This window comes from Lissotriton helveticus, chromosome 3_1 (genome assembly GCF_964261635.1).
Source record: "Lissotriton helveticus chromosome 3_1, aLisHel1.1, whole genome shotgun sequence".
In the NCBI taxonomy this organism is placed as follows: Eukaryota; Metazoa; Chordata; class Amphibia; order Caudata; family Salamandridae; genus Lissotriton; species Lissotriton helveticus.
In genome coordinates this window covers 1,650,528,598-1,650,552,886 of record NC_136061.1, presented here as the reverse complement: position 1 = coordinate 1,650,552,886, position 24,289 = coordinate 1,650,528,598, and the positions used below count along the sequence as shown (strand labels likewise).

The 24,289-nt window shown below is 47.4% G+C and overlaps 2 protein-coding genes across 2 annotated transcripts in view; both read right to left on the bottom strand.

Annotated features, from left to right (window-relative positions):
* The window catches only part of LOC144823685 (protein mono-ADP-ribosyltransferase PARP14-like), a 1,720,771-nt gene that overhangs the window by 1,687,663 nt on the left and 8,819 nt on the right, over window positions 1-24,289 (bottom strand). The window lies entirely within an intron of this gene.
* The window catches only part of DTX3L (deltex E3 ubiquitin ligase 3L), a 239,745-nt gene continuing 236,103 nt past the window's right edge, over window positions 20,648-24,289 (bottom strand). Inside the window, exon 6 of the mRNA XM_078682422.1 lies at window positions 20,648-21,533. Coding sequence (XP_078538548.1) covers window positions 21,512-21,533 — 22 coding nt within the window. The 3' untranslated portion in view covers window positions 20,648-21,511. The remainder of the gene's footprint in view (window positions 21,534-24,289) is intronic.

The window sequence follows — 24,289 nt, the reverse complement described above, 5'->3', positions numbered from 1 at the left end:
CACTGCGGTCCCTTACAAAGGGATGGTAACTATAAATATATGTTGGTCGCAGTGGACTCATGCACGAGATTCATATGGATGTGGCCCCAGCGAACGGCTGACGCCAGAACTGTTATAAAAGATTTGCGGGTCTTCATCGGCACATACGCAATTGGCATTCTGCATTCGGACAATGGTCCTGCTTTTAGCTCTCGGGCTTATAAGGAGGCCATGGTCAGCATGGGCGTGCAATTGCGGTACTCTTGTCCATTTCACCCTGAGGGGAACGGAATTGTTGAAAGAAAAAACCGTGACATAAAGCAATCTATAACGGCAAAGGTATTAGGTTCGGGAGCTGGGTGGGTCAAACATCTAATAAGTGTCCAACGTAGTCTAAATAACTTGCCAAGAAATTCTCTGAAGGGATTCAGTCCGTACGAATTATTATTCGGAACTAGGATGTTGATCTCTGACCTTGATAGTCAGACTTCAGTGGTAATAGAAAAAACCTTTGATGTCAAAGACCGTTTGGCTATTTTGCAGGACTTAAACAAAACAAGAAAAGACCTGAGCAACATACAGTTGAAACAACAGCCAACAACCACTGAAGAATCACCACCTGTCCCAGCAAGACCTGTCTGGATTCCAAAAGTCGGGGATCTAGTCAGGGAGAAGATCGCGGTAAAGAAGGAATTTGGGCCTTCTTACAGAAAAGCAGTTCCTGTCTTGTCTGTCAACGGGACAAGATCAGTTGTACTACCGCCACTTGCTGGAAAAAAGGAGAACCGAGTTGTATCCATCGACCTGGTAAAACCACAACATGTGGCCGATAACAAACGGTAGGCCAAGTGGACTCCCAATAAGTAGCAGAACACCAAGGTTTGCTACCAGTACAGAGGTCCTAACAAAGAGGCTCATCACATTCGAAACGCCTACAGAAGAACAACAAGGACTATGCAACACTGCAATAGAACTCAGACCTCTGAAAACCCAAATAAAAACATTTAGCAGAGACACACCAATCTACAATGAAGTACCAAGTGACAATGCAAGAACCAAAAATCCTGAAGCAATTGGAACAATTGACAGAACTGCATCCGGGTACTTCATCAACTTCGATGATTCCTCTGAAGGTTTCAGTGAATCAAAGACACAGCCATCATCAAAATCCTTTAAAGACAAAGCGAAGGAACTTTTGAAACAACTGAAAGAAACATATCTGGTTTCTCCATGGATTGAATTTTGGGTGGGTTTTGGTGCATTTATCCTCATACTTTGGCTCATCATGGTATTTACTTTGGGACGCTTCATTGAGGGAAAATATGCTAAAATGGACACAGCAAGTCAGAACATCAACTTGGTCCTCAAACCACACACATCTTCACACGTCGAGAAAAGAGAACTTTCTCCAGAACTTTCTTCAGCCAACTTCACAGCCAATCCGATACCTGGTGGGGTAGCCTGGGACAACACTGACTATGAAATTTATGGTCCGGTCGAGATCCTGAAATATCCACACCAAACCAAGATCTCTTTGAGTGACTTTGCAAAACCGAACTCATTTGCTGATGATTGGGACTTCGAGAGTATTAACAACATGATGTCTGATTTAGTAATGTCTGCTAAATTTACAAAACATGATTATTTGCAAGGTTCTACAAATTATGATAGTATGTATTGCTATAACCATTATGGTAACCATTTTTTGCATAAATCTGCACAACCTAGAAATGTTTTAAATTATAATCAATGGGAACATTGTGCTACACCTCCAAAAGGGAGCTCTAGAACCGTTTATGACAAATATTCATATTTTTCAGGTTTTAACATAACTAATGCTGAAACATTTTATTTTAAATTGTCAAACAAGACAGGGATGAAAACCATGATAACCAACACAAAATTGATATATTCAGATTCATCCTTTGAAAAAATGAATACTTTTGGATTTGATTATTGGGACAAAAATGTTGATTTGAAAAGTGTTTGGGGTACAAAAGAATGGCAAGTACAGGGTTTAGAAGCTTTGTTTAGAGCCTGCATGATCCCAGAACAAATGATATTTTTAAATGACACTGTTCAACAAACCACCTGTCTTGGCTTAGCCAAAATCAAAGATTTAAATAACCCGTCTATTCCAAAGCCAACAATGTTTAGCAATAGCTCTGATACAGATGAAGAAATAGACGTAAACCATATACTTAACCAAAACAGAACACATCCTGATTGGAAACAATGGTTGATCTGGCCCACAGATACAAATAACTGTCAAGATAGATTCCTGAATAAAACACAGGGTTTTAAAATGACCAGGCCAGACCCTAGATATCCCCAAAGACATCACCCAGGGATAATAACAACCTACAGTGTGGGCAAATTATGCCTTCAATGGCTTCAAACTTCCACACTGCCTGAAATTAAGCAACACCTAACTTTACTTACTGATGGTGCTGACTTGCGTGATTTCATACTGGGACCACGCAAACAGCGTCAAAAGCGTTTCATAGCAGCCTCTGTATATGCAGCATACAATGAGGCCTGGAAGGTTACTCAAATTGAAACAGCAGAAAGAATACGGGAAATTGACCGTATCAATTTGGAAAAATCACTTTCTATAGTGGACAATGGGTTAATGACTCTGTCCTCCAGAATTTTTTCATTGGACAGCATTGTGTCTTCAGCAATCGATATATTATCGCAAGACTTACTGTTATTACAACATGGTCAGTCACAATTGCGTTCTTGTACAACTTGGCTGGACGTTACAAAATCTGCGTTCAGGCTATGTGCCTTGGCGTTTAATCAACACAACGTCACTATTCCAAATCTTTAACCTTACTGATAGACAAATCAGTATGGCACAAAAGGGTGCTGATTATACAATCTTGAGCATTGAAAAACTAGAAAGATTACCGTTGACTATGTCAGAACGACCTGTCAGTGAATGGATAATCCACAGAATTATAAATATTCCAATCTCAACCTTCAGGTTTCAATACTGCCAAAAATATATACAGGCTGGCATGTACGAGAAATTGGGAAAGGGGTACCTTAAAACAACTTGGAACCTGCCCTATTCACATGCATGTGTCAGTAATAAAGGACAGAAAGTGTTTCTTAGTGGCAACAATTGTGCTATGTCACTAAGCGGCACGCTTCTGTGTAACGGAATTAGTTTGCATGGAGCCTGTGAAGGGAATTCATACAACCTTTCATGTCACCAGCAAGGCGCACCTGCAACTGAAATAGAACCATTCTTTCAAAGACTCTATAATGGGAGTTACATTCTTATTGTAGACCGCAGATGTTGCAGTCTTATGCCCGGGACTCCTTATCTAGTAACTACAACGGCGAAGGTCAAGTGCTGGGGACGTTCTTTGTTCCCCAGCTCCTTTCCAGACAGGGAGGCAAGGGCATGGCCCAGTTTGAAAATTACTTCTATTCGAATAGATACTTTAAGCAGAATGAAAACAGTGCTTCTTCAGACGCCTACAAGGCTCACGTCATCAAAAGAAACGTATGATCTACAAGTCGCAAGGACGGCTGCAGAGATACATACATTATTATCAACTAATTCCCCCGTACATTTCGCGGAAATCCTAAGCGAAATCTTAAATATTTCTGATACCACTGGGGTCTCAAAGGTATTTAAGACAGTATTTTCGATGGCATTAACACCATTCAAAGCCATACTGGGTATTTTTCCAGATTTCGTCCATTCGATTTTTGGCGGACTTCCCCTGATCCTGGGACTAATTGCAGGAATCCTATTCCTAGTCCTTATTTTTCGTTATGGCAACCCATGTCACAGATCAAACTCTCGCGACAATGGAAGATACGATCCTAGCCATTGGATACCGGGACCGGATATCAAAAATCCTGGGACTCTCCCGGCTTAGAGACCTAAACATGACTTGGTTTCTATCATTTCGACCAATGTGGCAAAGGTGTGTTTTACCTGTACTAAGGTGTCTGCTATGCGGAGAAGAATGGGTGTTAGACACCTGTCTGACGCTACAATCGGATGCGCCGGTGGATGCAGATACACTGTTGGTTCCTACCAAGGTTCACGCTTTGTGCTGCCCTCAAAGGCTGCCAATCCTGATGACGGCATTCCTGGAATCTTCACCACTACGATTGAAGAGTAGTGAAGTTCAAGATGAAAGCAGCATCGAACAGGTACGACCTTCTGTCAGCAATGCAAATCAGAATGTCAATGGAGACAATCATGCGCATGAATGCATGGTTACCCCTATTTCCGACTTAGTGGAACTTTCCCATGAAGCTGTTGACAGTTTTTTCGAAAGCCTGAATGATATGATGTTCTCTCCGGAACAGAAATAGAGACTTTTGAGTAAACTCGCACACGGCGTTCCCTGAATTCGGCCTTCAACTTTAAAAATAAAGTCACATGAACAATTTCACTCCAGTTCACGGACAGCAATTTTTTCAGCAAGCCCCTAAAATATTTTTCTATATATTTTTTCCCGGGACACTGATCTTCTGCTTAAAGTAAGAAACTATTCCTAGAGAACTAAGATTTCTATTTTTAGATACTTTATATAGACTTTTAGCTGCCCGCTGGTATGTTCACAAATATTTTATTATGTGATGAAATGGTCTCGGACTTCCTTTCTGTATAGCCATATTAAGAGCCATTTCATGTGTATTTCTCATATACCAATAAGCAATAATGCATAAAAATGCGTGTTTACTTTTGCATTTAATTCATAGCTTAAGTGCATACAATATATATGACTGCAATTTTTCAGTATATTTGAAAATTTCGAAATGCATTTATGTATTTTGGGGTGGTAAGGTATACATTATACTCTATAGTATGTTGTACTATGTTATACTATGCATAGATTAGTAGATATGACCATAGTTAGCGTGGAGTGGGTGTCGTGTATTTCTATAGGTTCTGAATCAGTCCCCCTATTCCTGACCCTATTCTGGTTAAACTAACTATCAAGTTAACTAACAGTCAGCCCATGAGGCAAGAAATCCCCCATGATGCAGATACCGTTATATGACGCAGTCACACTACGGCACAGGAACGTGTTATCTGATTAGGTCATAACGCTTGAGATCTAATTAGACAAGCGACATTCCTCCAGCCCCTGATAAGGCATACGACGTTCTCATAACAAATCAAACCTATGACAACCTGGATAATCCGTGCGGCCATTGTTTTGATTTCACAGAGAACTTTAGTAAAGAATGTGCTAACGAGCAAGTCGTATGACATCTTTATTGACGTATCTATGTCCATCCTTACGTCAATCTCGGCACCTTTAAGGTATAAATATTGCCGACCTTGCCCTATGCAAACACACGCGTGGTGACAAGACGGAGCAGCCATACTTGCCGAAGCCGAGAGCAGAAGCAGACCCCGCTGGCAGCAGCCCCGCCTTCCTGACGCGCTGAGAGACGCGCTGCTATCTCAAGCCGAGAGACCCAGCACCGGCGCTTCTGGGCAGCCCTCGCAGGCAGCCTGGAATATCGAGAGCAGAGAAAGAGATACCATTCCTCATTCATCCAAACTTCCAGGTACAGAACTGAATAACCCCTCACAGAGAATTCTTTAGTTATTCACTTGGCAAAAACAAACTTAACTTAAACTGTAACTTTCTATTCCCGCCCACGCATTAGACTTAGTTCAGGTACACGGGGTAGGCGTATTTAGAAACACCAGTTGAGCACGTTTAGTCAAATGTATATGTGTATGTAAATATATTTTAATCATTTTAAACATCATATGGCTCAGAAACCATATCAATGTTTTTACAGTATTATTTTATACTATTGCTTCTAATGTATGCACTTTACTTAACTATAAGTATTGCAATAATATCGATCCATTTCTCTTGTACGAGAAAAGAGACTGATCAATAAATAACACCTTTTTATTGAACACGCCCGTCTCTTCCTTTTTCTCTACAATCTGATGAGACTAAGAATGCACGTACTGACTGAGTAAAATAATTGCCTTGTGCTCACACGACTCTCGAGATTGACTCTTGATTAGGGGAGAGCAAAGTTGTCATGTTCTATGGTTGTCAGAAACTAAATCCCTTCTTGTCTAATCAGGGGAGTTAATCCCTTCCTTGAACATTCGAGAAAGTTTCTAGCGAACTCTGAGCTTAGCTGGCAAACCCAAAAATTAAGTCTAGTATCGACAGTAGTAGACCTAGTTAACGTCTGGCCTAGGCCTTTACTGCTGTAGGTACTATTCCAATGCGCAGAGCCTATTGGGAAAATAGGAGCTACACTACAAGCTCAGTTGCTTTAAAAGGAATATCACCTTATTGGCCTTGGACGACTGCTGTTTCAGATGGACATTTGCCTTGGCCCATTCCGTAAACCAAACCCCTAGGTAGATATACTCTGCCACTGTACTGATCTGCAGATCTCCCATTCGCCACTGTGCTTTCTTTTTCAGATGATAGCTCCCAAAAAAGACGACCTTAGTTTTGCCTTGGTTTACTAGAAGGTTGTTATCTTTGTTAAATTGATTCAACGCATTTAGGGCTCTCTGTAGGTCCACGCTCATGTGGTCCATTACAGCTGTGTCATCGGCATATTGTAGGACCGGCAACCGCATGCTGCCTAATCTCAGTGCTACTAGGCTGGCGCCTTTCAAGGCATCCCCCAAATCCGCCATATACAACGGTGGATTGAACTGTGGCTCACATTCATTGGTGTTAAGAATTTTCCCGTTTTTACTGAACACATTTTTGATTTTGTAATTTAATTTGGAATGGTTGATAACATGTGACCTGATCGCGCGGTGTGCGGTTGGTACCTTGTAATAGGGCATCACAATTGTAATATTTAGCCCTCTTGAATGCATGTCTTACAAGCCAGTGTGGGTAACCGCGATCTAGTAGGCGTTTCTTTAGTGCATCTCCATGTTTGTGGAAGTCATCCCAATTGGGATGAGGAACTCCTTTACTCAGATGGTAGAGACCCCAGGCCTGGTGACACTAGGAGGTTGGTCATACCTCTGATGTTTAGGGGCTTCCTACTCACCTTGGCACATGGCTTTCCCTTATCAGGACACCAAGGTCAAAGTAGGACTTGGGATAGCCTTGTCCCTCACTTTCACTGGTCTCACATATCCGAGGACACCAAGGACTTTAGTCGCTCCTGTACCACCTGCCAAGCCAGTGGTAAAGCAGGTGGTACCACAAAGGCCCTCCCTAATACCACTACCTGTGGTGAGGGCACCCTTTGAGAGTGTTGGGATTCACATAATTGGTACCTTGAACCCTCCTACTGCCTCTGGGCACAATTGCATACTAGTGGTAGTGGACCATGCCACTAGGTATCCAGAGGCAATACCCATTAGAACCACCTCAACCCCTGTGGTAGCTAGGGCCCTCCTGGGAATTTTTTCCAGAGTGTGTTTCCTCAAGGAGGTCTTAACTGCCAGAGTTACAAACTTCATGTCAAGTTATATTACTGCAATGTGGAAGGAGTGTGGAGTGAACTACAAATTCACCAAACCCTATCACCTACAATGCAATGGGTTAGTTGAGAGATTCAACAAAACCCTCAAAGGCATGATCATGGGCCTCCAAGAAAAGCTTAGGCAAAAATAGGATGTCCTATTTCCCTGCCTTCTCTTTGCCTACAGAAAGGTCCCACAGAAGGGGGTTGGCTACAGCGCTTTTGAACTTCTGTTTGGACATCCAGTTAGGGGCCCCCTGTGTTTAGTGAAGAAGAGATGGGAGTTACCTTTTCAAACCACCTAAACAAGACATTGAGGGCTATGTACGTGGTCTCCGCTCCAGGATGGCAGTGTATATGAAGAAGGCCAGCAAAAACCTTGAAGCAAGTCAAGAACTTCAAAAAGCTTGGCATGACCAAAATGCTGTTCTGTTTATCCGCCATGGAAGAGAGTATGGGTGTTGGAGCTGGTTGCCCCAGAACCATCCAAAACAAGTGGAATGAACCCCATACTATTATTGAGCAAAAGGGAGAGGTCACCTACTTAGTGGACCTTGGAACTCCTAGGAGCCCCCACAGGGTGCTCCATGTAAACAGACTCAAACCCTTTGTGGACAGGGCAGACATGGGCTTGCTCATGGCTACTGATGAGGGACAGAAGGAAGAGAGTGACCCACTCCCTGACCTCCTCTCACAGAACCCTATTTTTTTTATTTTAACAAACTTTATTAAACCTTTAGTTTAAGTACAGTATCGTGGTAAGTACACATTGCATTTTTTTTTGATAATCAACTTTATTGAGTATGTAAAAAACAAAAGAGAATTCATTGGTTGTAGCTCAGAGATCAACATATACATTGGAAGTAAATCAATAAGACATGATGGCGGGTACAGTCCATTCCAGCCCAGCATCCCATCTTGCATTACAGTAATGGTAGAGCAGAGGATTAGACATAGTAAGAATTATGGCGGGATCCATTTCCCCCATATTTTATGGAACAATTCCGGGGAGCCTCGGGATTCGAACAGGGCCTCCTCCTGGGTGCCACACCAGTCCACCCCCCTCCTCCATCCCCCCACAGTAGGAGCAGCGGCACGCGACCAGTACTTTGCTATGTCTCTTTTGGCCACAGCCACCGCTGTCCCCAGTAGGCACCTGTCCATCCTGGAATCATCCAGGCCGTCGAAGATCCCCATTAGCATCCGCAATGGGTCGTGAGGAACCTCCCACCCCAGGGCCTGTGTGAGCTCCCTCTCCACCCCCCTCCAGAACCTCTCCAGCACTGGGCAGAGCCAGACCATATGGTACAAATCAGTGGGGGATGAGCCGCATTTCGGGCAGTCTGGGGAGGGTCGCAAACAGGCGCAGAAGAGTCGCTCAGGGGTAAGGTAAACCGCATGTAGGTAGTATATCTGCACTAGGCGCAGCCTGGAAGATGTGGTTAGGGTTCTAGGTGCCATAAGGGCGTCTCTCCAGTCTGCCTCCTCTAGAGGGCCCACCTACTCCTCCCACCGGGCGCGCAGCTTATCCAGGGATGCGGGGCCATTATTCACTAGGGAGTGGTTGATTCAAAACACTCCACCTCTGTCCAGATTCCCCATCATCACCTGGGCTTCTAACGGACTGAACTCTGGGAGGGAAACCGGTGAGGGGAGATGCGCGTGGATGGCATGGCCCAGCTGCAGATATCAAAAGTGTTGGGTGTGAGGGAGGGCGTGACGCTGCTGCAGATCCGCAAAGGCACGGATATGATCCTCCACCCAGACGTCTCCAAGGACCGAGATGCCAATTAGATCCCAACTGCGGAATGCGGTCAAGGACAAAACCTCCCGAAGCCAGGTGCCTTGCCAAAGCGGCGTCTGACTAGTGAGTTTACGGTCCCACGCCACCTGGCACAGGGCGACGCGCCAGGCCAGGAGGACCGATCTAGTGATTGGGGCTATGGTCTGTGACACTGGGCATCCGTATAGGTACGCCTAGATCTGCGGAAAGTCCGTAGTCTCGATCTCCACGCGGTATGCTGGGTCAGACCAGATGCCCGCATACCAGTCATGGATGACTATAAATTTGGTGGCAAGGTAGTAGAGGTAGAGATGGGTCACCCCTAGGCCCCCATCAAAGGGGGGAATGCGGGTGTGCGCCAAGGACATCCGCGGCCGTGTGCCTCCCCAAAGAAACCGGGTGAGGGTCCCGTCAAGTTTGTGGAAACAAGTGCGGGGGAGGGGGATGGAGATGTTTTGTAGAATGTAGAGGAAGCGGGGTAGGACCATCATTTTAAAAAGGGCGCTTTGTCCTAGGGGGTTGAGGGGGAGGGGATGCCATTTCTTGAGAGCAGCCTTAGTTCAGGTCACCAGGGGCGCGATGTTCAACGCCCACTCGAGTTCCGGCAGGAGGGCCACCCATATCCCAAAGTATTTAACCGAGTGGTGTCTGAGGGGAATAGAAGACTGCCAGTCATAGCACTCCCTGGATGGATGTATGACGTTACAACGCATACTTTTACTCCGCATACCATTACAACGCGGTATTTACAACGAATACCGTTACAACGCATAGCGCTTAGAGGTGCTGGATAGTGGTAAGTATAATTTTCTATTCCAACTCCAGTCCCCGTGGACACTAGGGAAGGTGTTGGATAGAAAATTAAACTTATTCCCTATCCTAGAGCGCCCCCCAGCGCAATGCGTTGTAATAGTATGCGGAGTAATGGTCGCGTTGTAGTGGTAGTGCGGAGTAAAAATTGCGTTGTAACAGGTGTATACCCCCTGGATGGATGGAGCAGGACCAGTGTTGACTTTGCCGCGTTGAGCCGGAGTCCGGACACCCCTTCGAATCCGCGAGGATTCGCAAACACCTGGGGCCCGAACCCGCTGGATCCGCCAGGTACAGGAGCACATCATCGGCGTAGAGGGCTATTTTGTCTACGTGGCTCTCATTCCAGGCCCATCCCTGGACGAGGGGGTCTTGCCCGATTAGCGTAGCCGGGGCTCCATCGCTAGCGCGAACAGGAGTGGCAAGAGGGGGCACCCCCGGCGCGTGCCTCTGCTGATCGGAAAGGCCTTGAAGAGCGTCCCATTGACTAGCACCCGGGCTCTAGGGTTGGCATTCCGCCCCCTGATGAGGCGGCGGAACAAGTGGCCAAAGCCCATCACCTCCAGCACATCCTGTAGGTAGTCCAAGCCCACCGTGTCAAAGGCCTTTTCGAAATCGAGGAAGAGGAGGGCCAAGTATGGGGACAGGCGGGCATGGTGGGCCAGGGCTAGGTGAAGACGGCGGATGCAGTGACGGGTGCCCCTGGCAGGCATGAATCCACATTGGTCGGGGTGGACCAGATCTTGCAGTATGGGCTTAAGCCTCTGGGCCAGTATCGTGGCGAAAATTTTAATCTCGATGTTGATAAGTGAGATTGGGCGGTAGTCCGCGCAGCTCATGAAGGGCGGCTGGGTCTTAGGGATGACCACTATCGTGGCCAGGTCCGATTCAGGGGGAAGGAGCCAATCTCCGCCACATGCCGGAATAGGGCCAAAAGTTGGGGAGCCAGGAGATCCCGGAAGGCAGCATAGTACTCCGTGGATATCCGTCCGGGCCAGGCGTCTTGCCAGGGTGGAGAAGGGGGATGGCCTCCAGAACCTCTTCCAAGGTAAAGGGGCGTTCCAGGATCTCCTCAGGCTCAGGAGTGAGAGAGGGGAGCCGGGCAGCAGCCCCATCCAGCAGGGTGGTCGCGTCGCGAATAGTCGCGAATAGAAACTTGCAAAGGTTTTGGCTATGGCCGCGGAGGCTACCTGGAGGGTTCCGTCCCGCGCGCGGGCGTTTGGGTTAATGCAGTGGACTTTGGGGTAAGAGACCAGGTTATGGAGGAATTTGCCATTTTTGGCCCCCCGCCATACACCCGCGCCATCGACGATCGCCATAACATTTGGGCGCAGTCCAATGAGATCTGACGGATTTCGTCCCGAATCAGTGCCAGCTGCCGGGTGGGGTCCGCGCGCTCACCAGAGGTTTGCTCTGCCTCCAGTCGCGCAGCCCGGGACTCCAACTCCGCAAGCTGGGCCAGTTGGTTCGCCCGCTTGGCATGCACAAGCCCCCTTGCTACCCCGCGTATCACGGCCTTGCCAGCCTCCCATAGGGTCCCAGGCGAGGGAACTGAACCTTCGTTGGTAGAGAAGTAGTGACTTATCTCCAGTCTCAGCGTGTCTGCCAGAGTAGGGTCCTGTAGGAACCAAGCGTTGAGACGCCAGACCGTCCGCGGCCCCGTCGGGGGGGAGCCAAGACGGAGGGAAACTGGGGAATGGTTGGACAGTCCCCAGGGCAGGATAAGCGCTCCAGAGACCAAGTGGCAATCAGTGGCTGGAAGCAGAAGGTTGATGCGGGAGTGGGTATGGTGGGAGGCAGATGTGTAGGTAAACTGTGCCTTGCGGGTGTTCCAGACCTGCCACACGTCGCAGAGCCCCAGAGCCGTGGCCCAGCTCGATAGAGCAGCAGCGGAGGAGATTCGGACCGCGGATGGAGCCCCGGTCGTGTCACGCTGAGGTTGCATGACGGCGTTGAAGTCACCGCCCACCACCGTGATGCCGTGCGGAAGGGAGTAGAGAACCCGTGTAAGGCACCGAAGTGTCGGGGGCAAGAGGGCGGGCGGGATGTAAAGATTCAGGACATTTAGAGGGCAATCCTCCACCATGCCCGTTATTGCCACATATCGCCCTTGAGGGTCAGTGTATGCCTTGGTCAGGGTAAAGGGAAGGCCCCTTCTGAGAAGGATTGCTACTCCTCGGGACCCGCGTGTAAACCCAGAGTGCCAGAACATCGCAAAGCCATAACGGGACAAGAAGTTGCATTGTGTGCCTAAGAGGTGGGTCTCTTGGAGAAGAAGGATTACCGCCGCGTGGCGGTGGGCCGCCCGGAGGATGGCCGCGCGCTTAATACGGTCCAGGCGACCATTGACATTCCAGGAGAGAATGTGGAGAGATCTAATTAACGTGTACGCCATCAGAGGAGGAGAAGATGTACGAGGACAGGGAAGCGCCGGGGAGCATACCCAGGAAGAAAAGGCCAGCAGCGCTGCGCGGGGCCAAGGAGAGCCAAGCAAGGACACTTAGTGGAGCAGGGGTGCTGGAGATCCAAGCAGGGAGCAGGAGGGGAGGGGAGCAACTGCCAGCAGCCGCCCCCCGTGGCGGCCCGTAGGCGGCCGAAAACAACAAAGCATTGGGAAACAGGAGCTGCGCATCAGGCTTGGGCCTTCCCGCCATGTTACGTCAAAAAGGAGAGCGGCAACCAGCCACCCGGAGGTAGCACCAACAATGGCCGAGGAGTGGCTGAACAGAGCTAAACTAAAAAGCGGCCCGTAGGCGGCTAAAAACAACAAACCAGTGGGAGTCAACGGACTCCTCTCCCCCCGTACCCTCGAACTCCCCCCACCCTACACTTCGAAACAGGAAGCATCTATCGCCCCAAATTCCAATCAACCAATCGAACTCCCCGCTTTGGGAAAGCCACTAAACTAAAACCGTTAGTAAGGGCAGTAGCACCTGTCAAGAGTTTGTGAAGGAGGACCCCGCTCGATATTACAGGATAAGTATCAACAGCTTTAACACAAGAGCTTAAAAAAAAAAAAAAGGGGGGGAGGGAAGTAGAGCAACAGGGGAAGAGGAAGACAGGTCAGAAACGCCGCCTCGGAGGGCACAGGTTGTTTGGGGCTCACCCCCACTGGGGAACGCCATGGGCAGCCAATTTCTCCAGGCGGCGAGCAAGGCCAAGGCGGGCGGCCCGAGCAGACACAGCAGGCCAAGCCTGACCAACGAAGACCAGACATCAGGTGAACATGGTTCAGACCTCCACATCGTCCGAAGTGTCCCGGATCACAGGGCTGCCAGACCGGTCTGAGTCCGATCTCGCCTTTTGCAGGCCTGCACTCAGCTCAGGGGTTCCATCGATGACAACCAAGGAGGAGGGCGCCGCGGAGGGGAGGGTACCCTGATTCGTGGGCAGAGACGGGGGACGTTGAGACCTTCCCCCCGGTGATTGAGAGCCCCCCCCCCCCCTGACGGCGGCCCCACCTACGGGAGCCGGTGCGGCGGCGTCGCGGCCTGGACGCTTCATGGTTCAGGTGGGTTGCAGGTCTCCGGGTAGGGGATGGGGCCCGCCCAGGCAGGAGGGGGCGCTCTTCCGTAAGCCAAGTCCATGCCGCCTGAGGGCTTTCGAAGAAGAAGGTCTTATCCTGGAAAAAACCTTGAGGCGAGCCGGGAAGAGGAGACCATACCGCAGACCCATCGCCCTAAGCTTCTGTTTGATTTCGGCGTAGGACCTGCGCCGGGATTGGACCTCACTGGAGTAATCCGGGAAGATCATTATTTTAGAGTTCTGAAAGAGCAGGGGGCCCAGGTCCCTGGCAGCCCCCAGGATGGCGTCCCTGTCCCGGAAGTTGAAGATACGAAGAATGATGGGCCGGGCTGGGGCCCCAGGAGGCGGCTTGGTCGCAAGTGACCGATGGGCTCGTTCTATCGCAAACCAGGGGGAGAACTTCTCCGCAGGCATCCAAGAACGGATCCAGGTTTCCAGGAAGACGGCGGTGGACCCTTTCTCCACTCCCTCCGGAAATCCCAGGAGGCGCAAGTTGTTTCTGCGGGCCCGGTTTTCAGCGTCCTCCGCCCTGTTACGGAACTCCGACCTCAGGGTCTGGAGACGGGCCACCTGGGTTTTGAGGGTGGTCAGGTCATCCTCCGCCGTGGAGATGTGAGGTTCCGCTGCTGTAATGCGCGGCGTGGCGTTTCGGAGATCATGCCGGATGAGGGCCAAATCCACCCTCACCTCTCCAATCTTGCTTTCCGCGGAGGCCTGGGATGTACTAATCGCCTGGAAGATGGTGGACAGATCCCCCCCTCAGCCCCTTGCGGAGGTGGGGGGCCAGCGCCGGAGTCCTGGTCTGGCCTGGTGAATTGGTCCATGTGCATCTGGGTTGGGGGAACCGGAGTCTGCGTGGTCCGTTCTCTGCGCATGGTCTCAGCGAGTTAGACGACGGCGTCTAGGGGGTGATCCAGTCCCTAGGGCCCACTCCAAGGGGTCAAACCTCCCTGCGTCTCAGAAGGTTCGGAATCGTCGGGATCCAGTAGCGGCTAGACAATCGTGCCACAGGCCACAATCGTCCAGGCCTCCCCCTGTGGTGCCGGCGGCCTGATTCAGGAAGCAGGGAGGCGGAATGGAGGAGGGGGAGATGCCGCTCTCCGTGTGTCGACGTCCAGAGCAGGCGGGGGGCCCCCCGGCGGTCCCGCAGCAGAGTCGGTGACCCCCAATGGAGCAAGGCAGAACCCCCAAGTGAGGCAGCCCGGAGGCCGGGACGTGCACCACAGTCCTCCACCCCGCCGCCAGGCAGGAGTCCCTTCAGCAGCTACGATGGGAGGGTATGATGCCCCAGAGGCCTCCAAATCAGTGGGAAGCAGGTCGGGGGTGGGGCTTAACCTCCCTGTGAAGCCCCGATGGTACCGGGAGAAGTGCCGGGGGGGGGGGGCAGTCAGCGGTCAGGCAGGGGGCAGTCCCCAAGCAGCACCCCTCGGGCTACCAGGCCTCCCAGCCCGTCCAGGCAGCTCTCGGGCGAGGTCAATGGGGAGACTCTCTCCCCGCTCCAGGTCCCCTCACACCTCCAGGGGCCAGCAGCCGCCGCGGTCTCTTCAGGCCACAGAGCAGGGTCCGCTGCAGTGGCAAAGTCAGGGCTGGTCCCGCAAACCCCACAGGCCCCCTCCGCGGCTCAGGCAGGGTGTCAGTGGGGGTGGGACTCCCTGCAGGGAGCGCGCTCGGGCCTCCCGGCCTCCCAGCCCGTCCGAATGGCACTTGGGCGAGGCCGATGATGGAGCCTCCCCTCTCAGCCTGAGCCCCATCTCACCTCCAGAGCCTTCAGCAGCCCTCGATCGCCGCAGGTCACGGGAGCAGGACACATTGGTGCAGCAACGCGGCAGCAGGCACAGGGTCAGTCCCTCGAGGATCTCAGGCCGCCTCACAGGCTCGCTTCGGCCGCCAGCGTCGAGCCATCACAGGCGCCACAGGTCACCAGTGCCGCGCATTCCCTTCAGCGCCGAGTCGGGGAGAGGCAAAGGCCCCAGGGAGGTCCGTGTCGGCAGGCGGAGGGGCCCCGATAAGGAGCAGGTCGGTCCAGCGGCTCCCACCACCCGACAGTGCCAGGGAGCCAATCGGGCTAACAGGAGTCGCCAGCCAGGGCCCCCCAGCGCCGGGCAGCCACACTGGCTCAGATGGGGGCCGTCATATTGATTTCCACGAGGCCAGCAGGGATCGGGCAGGCGGGGGTGTCAGCAGGCCCCGGGGAGGCAACCAACAGCACCGGTGAGTAGAGGGCAGCCAGGGGAATCAGGGCATACAGGCGCCGTGGGTCGATGGCATCTGGTGAGGGCGGATGGCGGGCGGATGATGGATGGGGAGTCCGGAGCACTCTTAGAGTGCAGCCACCATCTTGACGCTAAAGCCACGCCCCCGACATTTTTGTGTTAATTGAAATTTGCCGAGTCATCATCAATAAAGCAATACACAGTTCAACGCACTGTAACCAATCTAGTACATGACATACGTTATGATTATGAGGACCATGCGAATCATCTATAATATATACTGCGATGTTAAAGGATGATGGATCCATATCTAAGTCTAGAACTATAAACTGAATTAAACTCCTCCCCTCCCTCCCACTGTTCTTGGTCTGTCTATCTTCTGTCGTCCGTCCCACCTCGTGCTCCTAGGTTATCATCATACTCCGATCGGTGCAGCTGGTGCGCATTGGGCCAATCCGTGCTGTCTGCTCAGGCCATCACTATCTATGGGCGTTGTTTCTAGGTCATTCCTGGGTCAGGGTTAGCAAAAGTGAGTGGGATATCTAATTGTTTAGGCTCCTCCAGCATAATGTCCCATTCCGTAGAGATGGCCAATATAAAAGCAAGGTCTAAAAAGCGCAATAGAACCTTAAGGGCACTGGTATGCTTGCGCAAACCCAGTAGACAGTCAAGGATATTATCAGTTGTGGGGAGGTTTGTGCTCTCACAGAACCCTGATGATGGCTCAGTTGATGGTGTGGCTTTGGCAGGCAGCTTCACTGAGCAACAGCAGATTGATTGCAGGAAGGTCCTCAATCAATGCAGACACATATTTTCTCGAACTCCTAGTCAGACCACCTCTTCTACCCATGAAGTGGATACAGGTGAAAACCTGTCAAAAATAAGATTTACAGGCAGCCTGACCATGTCAGAGATTGCATCAGGAGTGAGGTCCAAGAGATGCTGGAGTTGGGAGGGACTGAACCATCAGATAGCACTTGGGCTACTCCAGTGGTCCTGGTACCCAAACCTCATATCCAGGGTGGTAAGAGAGAAATGAGGTTTTGTGTAGACTACAAGGGGCTCAATGCAGTCACTAGGACTGGAGCTCACCCTATTCCTATGGCAGATGAGATAATTGATACTTTGGCTTCAGCAAAGTTCTTGAGCACCTTTGACCTCACTGTTGGATATTGGCATATCAGATTATCTGAGGATGCCAAACACAAAACAGTATTTTCAACCCCTAGTGAGGGCATTATCAATTTATTGCAATGCCCTTTGGTTTGAAGAATGCACCTGCCACCTTCCAAAGGCTGGTGAATAAAGTGCTAACAGGTCTGGAACCTAGAGTGCAGCATATCTTGATGATATAGCTGTCTTTAGCTCCACCTGGGAGGATCACCTGGGTTCACCCGAGGAACAATTTAGAGGCTCTATAGAAAGCAGGTCTCACTATCAAGTATACTAAGTGCCAGTAAGGGCAGAGTAAGGTTGGGTACCTGGGTCGCCTTGTGAAAGGAGGTCAGGTTCAACCATTGCAGAGCAAAATCCAGACCATCATGGACTGGGTTGCTCCCACTACCCAGACTCAGGTCAGAGCTTTCTTGGGATAAAAGGATATGGGTCTATATTGACTCCCTTGAATGATCTTACATCAAAAAGAATGACCAAGAAAGTTCAGTGGACATTTAGCTGTCAGAAGGCATTTGATGATCTCAAGCAGGCCGTGTGCACTGCTCCCATTCTGCAGAGTCCTGAATACTCCAAACAATGTATTGTCCAAACAGATGCATCTGAGTTGGGGGTAGGGGCTGTGTTGTCACAACTTAATTCAGAGTGTTAGGATCAACCAGTAGCTTTATCAGCAGAAGGTTGACCCCAGAGAATTGTTGGTCAGCCATTGAGTGAGAAGCCTTTGCTGTGGCTTGGGCTCTGAAGAAGCAGAGGCAATACTTGTTTGGCACTCACTTCATTGTTCAGAGAGACCTTAAGCCCCTATTATGGCTAAAACTGATAAAGGGTGAAAACCTCAAACTTTTGAGGTGGTCCATTTCTCTACAGGGGATGGACTATACAGTGGAACATAGACCTGGGAGTAACCATGTCAATGCAGATGGACTCTCCAGATATTTCCACTTAGAAAATGAAGGCTCAACTGGGCAAGGTTAGTCTCATCTCCTTACGTTTCGGGGGCTGTGTAGGAAAGTAGGATCTGCTTCCTATGGTTACCCCCACTTTTTGCTGACTATAATACTGTTTTTGACTAGTCTGGCTGGGATCCTGCTAATCAGGACCCCAGCCTATCTGCTTTCTCCTTTAAACTGTTATGATATGTACTAGTTGCACTCCAGATTGAATACTGGGGTACCCTTGTCAGTCCCTAGTGTATGGTACACATGTACACAGGGCATAGGTACTCCAGAGGCCTCCCATGGACTGCAGCATGTATTATGCCACCCATAAAAGGCCATGCAAAATGAAAGTACAGGTCTGCCATTGCAGCATGTGTAAGCTGTTGCTTGCACCACTTACAAAAGATATAGGTTTACTATATCAATAGGTCACTACACTTAAAACCTTGAAGTCACTCCTCTAGTAGGCCTTGACAATCCTGAAGGCAGGGTGCTGGGATTTACGTGAGAGGGTAGCCCTGCATGAGCAGAACACCCCTGCAGCCTTTGGAGACCATTCTCCCGGGTTGTCGGTGACGCAGCCAGACATATAGGTAGAGGTTCATTATATGCTCGCGTAAAATAATATCTCAAACACGGCTGCAACAAAACATGTCATGTTTGGTATCAAACACCTTGCAATCATGTATGATTCCACCCTTCTGAAGTGTGCTTCGTGGGGTCCCTGGTCTACCCAGTACCAGCCTTCTCGACTTGGACAGCACAAAATGGTTGCTGCCAACCAGAGACACATTTCTGCCCTCCTGCTGCTGAGCCAAGCTCGAGCAGGGGAAGGCAGAACAATAAGGTATCCCTGTCACTGGGAGATGTGCCCACTTCCCAGACAGGATTTAGTGTATTGGGGCTGGGTGGGTGCACTTCTAAAGTGTCTGAAAGTCGGCATGAGGGGCACAGGGTGACCCTGTGCACAGTTCAGCTCAAACCTGTTCTGGGAGCCATTGACTCCCGCTCTGGTGCGAAACTGGACAAATGACATGGGAGTAAACTCCCCACTGCCCAAACCCTCCGCTAGGAGGTTTCCCTGAACTTGTCCAACCCTCTCCCCTGGGTACTTAAGAGCTTACCTGGCTGTAGGACCATAGATCTGACGTGGACAAGATTCTGAACAAGAAACCACTATCCTTTGACTGTCCCACACTGCACCCATCCTCTGTGGGGTCCCTACTTACTCACCTTGGAGTCTCAGCAATCCTACGTAACCTAGACACTGTCTTGACTCGAGTCGTGGTTCTTATTCACACTATTTTAGTATATGGTTTGGTCACACCTTGGAGTCCCTCCTGAGGCCCACTGTGTATTACTGCTACTTACTGTTGATTCTGTGCTATAGTATTGTGTTATTATCAGGCTTAGTATTGAAGGAATGTTAAGCAGGTTGTTTTACCAGATTGCAACCTTATAGTATTAATTAAATGAAAGGAGAACCACACTGTAGGTATATAAAGTATGTATTTATTAATATAATACGCTCTAGTATTATATTAATTATATTCTGTGCAGCCGCTGGAGTTTGCAGGATACATTTCATATAATTTTTCGGTTACATTTTCAATAATCTTTAAATCGAAAGTACTTTATTGTGGAAATTTAAACAGCCCTTCGTTTTCAGTGAACTTGCACCATTGACAAAGCACAAAACATGTATATAGCCCTACATTTGGCATCATATAATGAGCTGGTGTACCTTCCAGTGGAGCCTCTTCACTCTCCCGTACATGGACTCGCACATCACCCATCATCTAATTTCTTAGAGCTTTGAAACATTTCATGTTTGAAAAGATTCCACAAGAAGCGAACAGTAATCAAATTCAAAAACTTCAAACTTTTGTTCAATTTACAATTTCGTATATGTCAGAGCTTCCCCTCCATTCCTTGCACAATTCTCTTGGGCAAACCAATCACATCTTAATGCATACCGATTCGCCAAAATCTTAGCCGACACTTCACACCAACTGACCATTCCCAGCTCAGAACACTCAGACAACATTTTACACTCCTTGCAGCGCCTCACACCCATTCTACAGTTTTCTAGTACACAAAATCCTACAACTCTAAGCAAGCACGATAAACATATAACTTTTGTCTGCTACATTAAAATTTTTAAAGTTGACCATTTATTTAAGGTTTTATCACCCTTCGACTTTCCTACACGTACACAAAAATGAAATCTCGACAAGCATGAAATCACCCTGAGCGATACAGCTTGCCCTTTGTGCAATAGGTTCCACTAACACCAATCAATATTAGTACAATCACAACAAATTGTTAGTCACTCTCTCAACTGTGCAGTCTATGGTTCCTCACAAATGTGCACCAAAAATGTTAGCAGACACACAACACCATAATTTCAATGTATTTATTTACCCCAGGATCTTAGACTACTTCGAGTCTGATAACAACTTCAACTGCTCAACATCTAAGCATAAACACAACTATTCTATCACTTTACCATAACACAAAAACACAACTTCAACACAAAAACAAAAGAAAATTGTGACGAATAGCCCTATTGCTAGTGACACCTCCAACACTGTAACCGCCTTCAAAACCACAAGCTTCTTCAGTCTTCAAGTTCAGGCTTTGGACTTAAGGAACACGGGCAATTCTAAATTGGGGCAAATTATTTCAGCTCGTTTCTCCTGTGACAGAAACTGTCCTTTTACTACCTTGAGGGCGTGGAGTTTGATATATCTCAGTCTGTGTGTGTAATCATTAAATAACCCCCACCACTGCTTGTATGGACATTTGCTCAATGACAAGGAGAAGTAAAGAGCAATCTTCTATATAACAATAAACCATTAAAGACTTTCATAGTTTAGTTAATAAAAAGAAGTAGTGAGAATTAAAGTGTTTTATTATTTTCAAATCTTTTATAGTCTGTCATCTGTTTATTCATTAGGTATTAATCTTTAGATTTCAACATTAAAAGTTAATATAATCTATCAATCCATATTGGATAATAAAAATAGAACACACTATTTGTTAGAATCACAGTGAAAATAGTAATAATACAAGTGTGTTCCATAAAGGAAACTTCCTATTCTAAAAAATCTGGAATAATGAGAGAAAAGGTGTCAGCTCTGAAACCCAATGCAGAGTTCTGATGAGAGAGAAAAATCAATGCACAAGTATGGAACCTTTGCATAATGTGCTGGAAAATTATCTCATCTGAAAGATATCAGCAGACAATTCACAATTCAGTTAAATCTGAGTAAGGCAGCCTCTCGTTAAGAAAAGGCATCAGAAACTCATAGGCATGTCTTCAACCAGAGAGGTAGGAAAGGAATCTGCTAGCTACTCTAGGAACATACACTAATATAAATACATAAATTCAATGTTGCAAGATTATTTCCTGCCTTCTTCCAATTTCGACAGTAGAATATCAGAAAACTCCTGGTAAAAGCAAACTTCCCATTTTCACACAGATGCACAATAGGCTTTCAGACATTAAACCTTGAAAAGTTACATAGTTGATGTTTTGCAGTCCAGACGGTTCTTCCCATGACATTATTTCGGTCACCGACCAGTCTCTCGGTGAGAACTCACTTGTCTAATACATCACAAACGCCTATTCACTCGCTAACAGAAGGCTTCCTAGAAAAGTGTAGCATTTGAAACAAAGAGAAAAAAACATTGTGAGCAAGCAGCATTTCATTGTGAAAGACAGGCCTGTCAGTGTTAATACAATATTTATCAGTTAACATGACATCGACAGTTAGGCTAACTTAAATCGTCACTTTTATTCAATTACGCCTATAACATTTAAGTATGATTACCCACTACAAATTTTGCATTCAGCATATGTTTTATTTAATTGTAAGCTTTGCACATTATCGTTAAAAGTATTTTGTGCGCAAATAAAATTTGCATCAACAAAGTGTTTCAGTAAGCTGGCAGCTCTGAAGGTCCATTAATAGTATTTCTTATGTTCATAGTCCGCTTAGCTGCCTACTGCACGGGCTGTCCATTCCGAGATATTTTGTTTGAAATTTATGGTTCTAGGCAGGCAAAGGTTAAAGTGAGAAATGGTGGAGGGATCTGCTGGGATGGACTTTGCTCAGTGCCATTTCCAATTGTCATTATGAGATGTTCAGAAGCAGTCCTAGTAGGTAGCTAGATGGAACATGTAGTGGTTGCCTAAATTAAAAGTTCTCCATTGGCCAGTGGCATGCGGAATTATCTCTTCAGTCATACATCTGTTCAGTTGTGTAATTGGTAGTTTATTGCTGTGAATCACATAAGGCACAATGAGAAAAGTGTTCCCTCAGTGGCCACAATTTTTCAATATAGGTATACATCCCACTCTTAATATAACATAGGTGACAGATACACACCAAACTTTTTTATTTTCTTCAAAAAATATATGCAACTTTTTATTTTCTATTAAGCATTGCTTTTAAGTTTTTATATTTTTTACATAGCATTTCAATACATACAAGGCATATCATCACATATATTCCAATTCATAAATAGTATTGTGGTTCATACAATGGAAAAAATACAAGATGACAATAACTATACACACAAAAAAACTATTTATATAAATTCATGTCATCACACAATCAATCCCATCATGCTAACAAATTCATACCCTCACTCCATTCAAACCCACAGCATCTGAAAAAGGGAACTGATTTCTAATTGGCAGGAAATTCCCGTCAATTAGTAGGTCTCAAAACTCAGTATGAGACCCCGCACCCGGTGAATCACATAAGGTCCTTATTTTATTGGTCAGGCTACTCATAGCTTTAGCATCTGAAAGACTTTATTTCATAAATGTTTTCAAACAACTACACCAAAGACCAGTAGTTTGGCATACTTTGTGTCGCCACCTTAATTGGATTTCAGGTGTTTTTCATTGTGCACCATTCCTTGGATGGCTGTGCATCAAGACCATGGAATTTACTGACTGATTACTTTTTCTGATTTGCGTTTCCATAAGGTGTTAGTGATGAAGGATCAAGTAGCCCTTTTGTTAGACTGCAGATACAACAAAATGTGCAGCTTGCAATTGACAACCAGTGTGAGTTATTTGATGCATTTACTTCGCTGACACAACAACCTTTTATTTGCCAATTTGTTTTTTTCTTTAACAACTTCCACGTGCGAATGCCTTAGCCTGCTATAATGCAGTGTTGTTTACTAACTGTGAATTCAGGTATATTACTTTTCTAATAACATCCTGGAATGACAATTTTCGTTCACAATTTTAAGACGTGCACGCTCATAGACTTTTTTTTCTTTTTTTAAAAGATGCAACAAAAATACTGACCCTTTGTCAAAAGTACCTCCCTTTCAATTTTCTTGCCATGTATGTCTTGTAAGATTACAACTTACAACACAAAAGTCATCCTCTGTTTAGAGTACAGTTTAACTTTGCCACTGCAATCTGTTCAGCAAACGTAACTTTACTACCAGGTCCTCATTACTGGAGCGGAAGACTTTGCTTCGGTACACAAGTATCTTTCTAGGCAGCAGTAACAACACACACAAAGTTGCGCAAAATATTTCACTTTACAAAAAGATGGCGCAATTGTGGTTGCTAATGTTTGTTTTTCTCTTTTATTCGTGTTTACCGTATGTGCAGCGTCTCAGTCCATATTTTCTAAAACGTGCTCTTTTATTTTGGAGTTTCCTTCCCACCATCACAATAGGCCAGGTCATATTTAGCTCCTATCATTTTGTGACCTGCACTTTTTTGGTTCCTATGCTTGTGATGACGTTTTCATTCTATGCTGATTTGGCAGTGTCTCCTGCAATGGCAGGTACCATATGCATCCATGACGTGGATTATGTAGTTCCTTCTGTTTGGAAGCAATTGCAATCAGTGGCAACTGTTGATATTTGAAAGCGGCTGGGCGTAAAAGCGTAGCGAGCGAGACTGACCATCATGAGGGGAGTTTGGAGGGGGAGGATTTTCCTCCGAGAAAAAAAAAAAAAAGAGTGAGCAAATAGTCCATTTTCAAGCATATTTGAGAAAGCAAGAAGTGACTTCCGCAAGCATTTGTGGCAAACGCTCCTAGAAAGCGACCCTAAGTAAGTCAGTGTTTAACCTCAAAATTATCAATTTTGATATTTAAACAAAAAATTAAAAAAATGAATCCCTGGCATGGCAAAACGAGCATTGGCATAGCCAATAGGTCTCGCCTTTGGGACCTTATAAGTATTTAATTATGCAGCACAATATCCTTGGTGCAACATCAACTGTTGCATGGCTAAACACTTCTAATGTCCCAAAGGCGAGACCTATTGGCTATGCCAATGCCTGTTTATTTTTATGGCCAGTGCTCACCAGCAATGTCAACAAGCATTGGCAAAGCACTAAGCAGAAGGTCAGCTAATGCCTTGCA